Source organism: Terrapene carolina, unplaced genomic scaffold (assembly GCF_002925995.2).
Source record: "Terrapene carolina triunguis isolate 2854851 unplaced genomic scaffold, T_m_triunguis-2.0 Scaffold35098, whole genome shotgun sequence".
Taxonomy (NCBI): Eukaryota; Metazoa; Chordata; order Testudines; family Emydidae; genus Terrapene; species Terrapene triunguis.
The window spans coordinates 15,628,807-15,636,557 of NW_020699449.1; the positions used below are offsets into that span (position 1 = coordinate 15,628,807).

Here is a 7,751-nt window from a genome sequence, read left to right on the forward strand (position 1 = left end):
TTTCAACAACCTTAGGAAAAATCATTAGGCATCATAGGCTCCAGTGCTATCAATGTGCTGATGTCAACAACAGGCTTTACAGCTCATTCTCAGCAGTGCTGGTGTCACAAAGCCTATGTGAGATAAGCCCACAGATGAGACACAGACATCACAATGCCTACAGGAGACAAGCCCCTGACTGAAGCTCAATCCAGGTGAGACAGAAGTGATAGCTGGTAGGAAGAGGTAAACAATCTGAGGATCTTAAAAAAACATGACCACCAAAGGCACCTGTCAAGATTACCCAGGTAACTTGGAGCACTGCAAGACTCATCCCTGCTTCTTGGGAACCAGGTAACAACAATACCAGGAATGCCTTCTTCCACCTCTGCAGATACAGGAGACTTCACCTCTTTGATCAGACAAAGATCTCACAGTCCATGTTGTCACCTCTAGATCGTGTGACTGTAATTCCCTCCACTTGGGGTGATGGATGAGGGCCAACCCAAAACTCCAGCTTTTTCACTTGGCAGCAGCCGGTTACTGAGTTGCAAGGAACACATGACACCAGAGTTCCACATTCCCTTTCTGGGAATGGGCCCACTTCAATATCCGGTCCTAACCTCAAAGTCTTTAATGGGCTGGAGCCAGGTTACCTACTTATAAGACCACAGTGCTTCTTGGGGACACAGATGCTCCTAGAGTAAGAATATTGGCAGCTGAAGGCAAGGTGAATTGGGTACTGGACCCTACACAGTGAAATAATCTACCAGGGGAGACCAGAATGCATTCCAGATCCACCACCTTGAAAGCTCAGTGCAAAATGCATATTCCTGCAAACGCCTAACCTAGCCATAGTGATGGGGCAAAAATGATTTTATATAAATGCATATATAGCTCTTACCCCAGGTAGGTGAGAGAAGAGCCCAGTCTGGTTTGTCTTGTGCCTCTCTTATTTTACTATTTCCATGCCTTGATACTACAGCAATTCATACTCTCTCTATATCACAGCTAGCCAGATTGTTAAAAGACTCTTTTTCTACATGTCACAGGTGTTGAATTGTGACCTGGCCGCTATACTTGATGACATCACTCCTCTGTCACCAAGTGGGGCTTTCATAACACCTGACAAGTAGTCCTCCTACAGCTTGCACTCTCATCCCTGTTTCTTGCCCAACCATACTAATAACATGAAGATGCAGTTCACAGAAAAGAACCACAACAGCTTGGTCCTGCAGGCCCTCAACAAGCAGAGAAAGAATAGGGAGTTCTGCGACATGGTACTCAGTGTGGACCAGCAGGTCTTCTTTGCCCACCTCAATGTCTTGGCAGCTGTGTCTACCCACGTGAAGAATCTGATCTCAAGCAATGACATGAAGATAGGTGATGAGCTCTTTATCATCATCGATGCTAATTTCCTGAATCCTACCTTGGTGGAGCAGCTGCTAGACTATTTCTACACTGGTAAGGTGTTGGTGTCTGAGAAGAATGTGGAGGAGTTGCTGAAAGGGGCTAACTACTTCAGCTTGGAGTCTCTAAGAGCCCACTGCTCTGACTTCCTCCTTAGGTCCCTCAAGAAGAACAACTGCCTGTGCTACCTGTTCCTAGCCAACACTTATGAGCTGAAAGAGGTGGCAAACAGTGCCTACACTGGTATCCGTGACAACTTCCACTACTGGTCGGGCCCAGAGGGAATTTCAGACCTCCTGCAGTGCCCCCACCAGATCTTTGGCAAACTGCTAAAGGACGAGAACCTTCACGTGCAGAACGAGGATCAAGCACTCCTTGCCCTGCTCCAGTGGGTGAAACACAAACGGGGAGAAAGAGATAAGTATTTCAAAAAGTTCTTCCCCTACATTCATTTAACTGGTATCTCGACCAAGACGCTGCTGGCTGCCAGCCGCGAAGTGCTGCTGTTTGAGAGTCACTCTGGCCCCCTGGCCCAGATGGAGACCATTTTGAGTGACAGAAAGCAAGAAATTCCTCAAAGTCTGCTGCTTTTCCAAAGAAAGGGGGCCTTAATGGACTCAGTGGTGATTTTAGGAGGCCAGAAAGAGCATGGTAGATTCAATGATGGGGTTTTTGCTTACATTATTGAGGAGAACATGTGGCTAAAACTAACGGAGATGCCATATAAAGCAGCCGCTCTCAGTGCAGCTGCAGTAGGAAGGTACATCTACGTTTCTGGAGGAACAACAGAGCAGATATCTGGCTTAAAGACTGCCTGGAGGTATGATATAGATAACAACTCCTGGACTAAACTGCCTGATCTGCCCATAGGTTTGGTCTTCCATACCATGGTGACGTGTGGGGGAGTGGTGTACTCTGTAGGAGGCAGCACAGCCCCAAGAAAATATGTCTCTAACATCTACAAGTATGACGAGAGGAAAGAGAAGTGGACACTGGCTGGGAAGATGAGCATTCCTATGGATGCAACTGCATTGATCACAAAGGAAGACAAGTCTATTTATATTGTGACGGGAAGATGCCTGGTCAATGGGCGTTTCTCCCGAGTAGGGATGGTGGATTGTTTTGACACTCAGACAGGAGAAGTGGTACAGTACCTCACCTTTCCCATTGAATTCAATCACAAACCTCTGTTGTCTTTTCAACAGGACAACATCCTGAGCATACAGAGCCACAAACAAAGTCTGAACATAAACCTGCAGAAGATTAAAACCAACAAGTCCACGAACACTGTGCCTCTCTTGCCAAATAACTATACTTTGGATTTGTCTCATGCAGTATGCTCTATTGGTGACAACAAGGTGTTCGTGTGTGGAGGCATCATTTGTGCAGGTGACAAGCGTCCTGAAGATTATTCTGTCAATCCAAATGCCTACCTGTTAGACCAAAAGACAGGGGAATGGAAAGTTTTGTCCGATCCTCCGGAAGCTCTGGATTGCCCAGCTTGCTGTACAGTTAAACTACCTTGCAAGATTCTCCGAAAAATTGTAATAAGTTAATTTGGAAAAAACAAATACAATTCCTAGCAATAAAGAATGATTGAATCGCTGATACAAACAAATGATACATTATTAATTCACTTTGTTTCTTTATGTCATAGCAGATTCCAGTGGATGTTACTATTTAGCATGCCCATCAGTGGTCCCTCATTCCAAGGAACAGTCACTTATTTGTATCCCAAAATTACAAATTTGATGTTCCTTCACTTTGCAGATTCTTTATTTCAGCAATAGAGAATCATGGGCCTGAGATTATAGAAAGAGTTCTTAAACTGAAAGGAGTCTGACGGTGTTTTAAATTTCATGCATGAATATTTTTTGGGTGCCCCTCATTTTGGGTCTCGGTCACACGTTGCATTCCATATTTGGGTCTGGCCAGGTTCAAAAGAATGCTGTGCAACAAAGGATATCTACATCTATTTACAAATCAAAGGCCTGCTCTTGTTCCCATGGAAGTCAATAGTTACTTAAAAAAAAACCTAGATACATTCATGGAGGATAGGTCCATCAATGGCTATTAGCCAGAATGGGCAGGGATGGTGTCCCTAGCCTCTGTTTGCCAGAAGCTGGGAATGGGCGACCAGGAATGGATCACTAGATGATTACTTGTTCTGTTCATTCCCTCTGGAGCATTGGCCGCTGTTGGAAGACAGGATACTGGGCTAGATGGACTGACCCAATATGGCCATTCTTATGTTCTTATGCTTAGCCATTGACTTACATGGAAGTAGGATCAGGTCGGGGGTTAGAAGATATGTTAATATTCAAAGGAGGTATATTTAGTTGATATGGTTGGGTAGTCAGGGAAAACTCAGAGTTTAAAAAATACAGAGGTGGCCAGAGAGTGGTACAGGGATATGGAGTGTGTCATTAGCTTGACCCAGGGTCCTGAAGTGACTCAAGAGCCTCGTCTATGCTACAAAGTGATGATGGCTGCCAGCAATGGATCTTCCCAAACGAATGTTGAGAATGCTTTCATGGCTAGTGTCGATGGTACAGAACTGTTTTCCTCACAGTTACGGAAAGTGTGATTGAGACTTACCAAGAATATTTGAGGCTTTGATGGACTCAGGAATGATTTTAGAGACCTAGAAGGAGTATGGTAGGTGGATTGATGAGGATTTTTGCTTACATTATTGAGGGAGACGTAAGGCTGAAAGTAAGGGCACGTCTACCGTAGAGCTGGAAGATGTAATTTCCAGCTTGAGGAGACATACCTGCGCTAGGTGTGATCAAGCTAATGCGCTAAAAATGGAAGTGTAGCAGTCCCACGTACAATCCCATCTGAGACCCTAGGTATGCAAGGTGGCGAGTTCCTCCTGCTGCTGTGGCTACACTTCTGTTTTAGCTGGTATGTCTTCTCATGTTGGAAATTACACCTCCAGATCCCGTGAAGGCATACCCTAAAAGAGATGGAAATAAAACAGTTATTTGCAGTGGTGCTGAAATTGCTGAAATTGCTCTTATCCTACCTACACTAGAAGTAAAACCCTTTTCATCACCAGTTCAGAGGGTTCCATTGCGGACAAGTGTTGGCAGGAACGGGCCAGTTTCCCAATGTAGATGGAGTTTTATTCTTTACTCTCTGCCGGCTGGGCATTGGATTACGTGACATGAGTTGAGGTATCAGTCCTGTAGATAGGTACTTACATCAGAAACCACCAGCACTGTCCTTAGCAGCTTCAGCAGAGACCCCAAGAACTGAATGCTATGGAGAATGACTCTCCCACTCAGGTCAAGGTTGAAGCAAGTTGGCAGGCCAGCCTTTAGCTGGAGAACTTCAGTCTTCACTGTTGTTACTCAGGCCACTGATATCAATAGGACTACTCACATGTGTAAAGATAAGCATGTATGTAAGTGCTTTGCTGAATGGGGCCTCAGTGTTATCTTTTCCGGATTTAATTCACTAACTCCTCAGTAAGGAAGTATTTCCATGTCACTGTCAATATTTAGATTCACTGGTGTTGTGCATTCTTTCCTATTGTGGGGTTGGGGGTAAAGTAAGTCTATTTAGATGGGAATTTGAAGTTGCTTACATTCCCCAGTTAGTACTTTTATTCTTTATAATTCAGCCTTTCCCCTGAGGAAGAGATCATTTGCTTTACTTGAAAAAGTGCTTCAGGTATGGCTGCAAACAGGTAACTTGCTCTTGTTTCTTAGTAGATATTTATTTCAAGCTGATAGCGTTTTATATAGAGTTACTGTAACTCGCTCTGCACGCCCAAACACTCACATTGGCCTCTTCCAGTCCAGTCACAGAATAGCTGTTAAGATTGTGAAACTATCGGGCAAGGAAACAATGTCACTCCCTCTGTGACTCACCCACTAGCTTCCCTGCCTCCATTCCATTACTTCAAGCTTGTTGTCCTTGCCTTCAAAACCCTCTTTACTTATTCTTCCTGGCCTCTTTTCACATCACCCTCCTTCCCTCCCTGTTGCTGCTGGTGCCACTTGACTGCTTATCTCTGTGCTTTTCTCCACACCACCCCTCATGCATGGAATGCCCTTTCTGAGCTGGTCCACAGATCCACTTCTTTCTCCTCATTCACATACCTCCTGAAAACCCACTGTTATTGTTACCACTACCAAACCCTAACCAGTTTATAACAACAGCAAGGGTACAGAGTTATTTGGGATAGTCTACATGGCTATGCCAAAAAGAAAGACCATACCCCCACTCTGGATCACTTAGTACTATCAAAATGTTGCTTAGGACCATAAAGCTCTTTTACTTATTTGTATGTTATCCTTCTTTTTCCACCTTCCATCCATGTGAGTTCTTTTGAGTAGGAACTGTGCCTTTTATCTTTGGAAAGTGATTAGCACATTGTAGGCACTGTGAGAAACAGAGAATAGTGACTGAGAGGTTTAGACACACCCTTCTCTCCACTCCACCTTAGTCATCTACATTTAATTAACTCTCAAGATGACAAATCTATCTGAAAAGTTGAGTCATATCCAGGTCCACTGGAGCGGGAAGAGGAATTGTAGTGGAAAGAAACGGATATAAAAGAATTGGGTGGTAAGTAAAATATGGACTGTCCTTGTAAAGGAAAAGCTTTCACAACAAGTACATACGTAAGAGATGTGCCAAAAAGAGGATAGGTATTTAGAAATTGGATCACTCTTTTAAGCGTACTCAGAGAATCTAGAATCTTTAGCCAGATTCATTGAATATTAACTTGATTCTGAATAAGTAATAAGGATTATATGCTATAGTATGTTAACATGTCTCATCTTTTTCAAAGTATGTATCAAATGGCTCTAGCTAAACTAGGGAATATATGCAAATTAGTTATCAGAGGGGTAGTCGTGTTAGTCTGAATCTGTAAAAAGCAACAGAGGGTCCTGTGGCACCTTTAAGACTAACAGAAGTATTGGAGCATAAGCTTTCGTGGGTGAATACCCACTTCATCAGATGCAAGGCAGGGGGCATTCACCCACGAAAGCTTATGCTCCAATACTTCTGTTAGTCTTAAAGGTGCCACAGGACCCTCTGTTGCAAATTAGTTGTCACAGATTTTAAAAAAGATGAGGATTAGGAGTATAATCTATAGTCCATGGAAGACAGTAGGAATCTTTCCATTGACTTCAATAGGCTTTGGATCAGACCCTAGTCACCCATGCCCACTTAATGTTAACTGTCATCAGTTTTTGATTTCTGTACCCCCCCAGCTCTTGTGCATTACAGTTCTGCGAATGCTAGTCATTTTCTAGATAAATGCCAGTTGTAGGCAGGGGTGAAAGTAAGAAAAATTAGTTACCAGTACGGGGGCCCAGCTCTGGGCTCCCAGAAGGGGCGGGGCCTCAGGTGGAAGGGCTGGGACCGGGGGGATCAGCCTCCCCCTGACAGCCCTTCCACGCTGCCCGGCCTGCACCACCCGGGGCTCTGGTGGCGATTTAAAGGGCCCGGGGCTCTGGCTGCTGCCAGAAACATTAAGTAAAGACTTCATCGACACAATGTCTTTCTAGTGAGAGTGGGCACATGTTTACAAATCCCACATTCTCAGAGATGCCTGAAGAATATAGTTGCTCAATTACGATTTATATTATTGAGAGTTACTCATTTAACCTCCCTGTACAAAGCTTTACCTGCGAGTGTGAAATATCAGTAGATGTAAGAAGAAGGGGGGCCCAACTTTCAGCAATGGAGATGGAGTGCACCTCCCAAATCACTTATCTTTGGGACAGCAAAAGCAGAAGTTGGTTGTTAGAATGATGCAAAAAATATTTCAAGATGCGTCTGAATTCGAGATGTTTCCACTTGCATCCTTCAGCCCTGGGTCATGTCAAATCATTTATGGAGGGGATTCTTCATCACCCCCTCACAGAGCATCAATTTTTAAACCACAGATTAATTTAAGCCATTCTGATGTAGATGAGATAGCAATTATCCTGTGCTCTAAATGTGAAAACTATTCAAAGATTCACTGACATCTTATGCAAAACGTATTTAGAGACAGTTCTGGTTGTTATATATTTCCATCTTCCCTATTCCATCTTCCCTATTCTTTGTTGTTAGAAGCATTTGCAAGAAATCAGGACCTTCTTAAGAATTCTTCTTTTCCTGATCTTGACTCCTCACAATCATGTTGTTTGTGAGAATGCAATCATTTCCAAAGAAATACACAGTGGTGTAGAGTCAGCAGTTTCTCTCAGAGACATAGGACATCAGGAGAAAGAGAGAGAGGAAGGCTGAACACTCTAGCTCAGGGGTAGGCAACCTATGGCACGTGTGCCGAAGGCGGCACGCGAGCTGATTTTCGGCGGCACTCTCACTGCCCGGGTCCTGGCCACCGCTCTGGG

General features: G+C 44.1%; 1 protein-coding gene across 1 annotated transcript; it reads left to right on the forward strand.

Moving 5' to 3' along the window:
• The first annotated feature begins 1,169 nt into the window (after positions 1–1,169).
• Positions 1,170–2,945, forward strand: LOC113405329 (calicin-like). The gene has a single exon (XM_026646458.1). It carries the CDS (start codon positions 1,170–1,172, stop codon positions 2,943–2,945), a length of 1,776 nt encoding a protein of 591 aa, XP_026502243.1.
• The last annotated feature ends 4,806 nt before the right edge of the window (positions 2,946–7,751 follow it).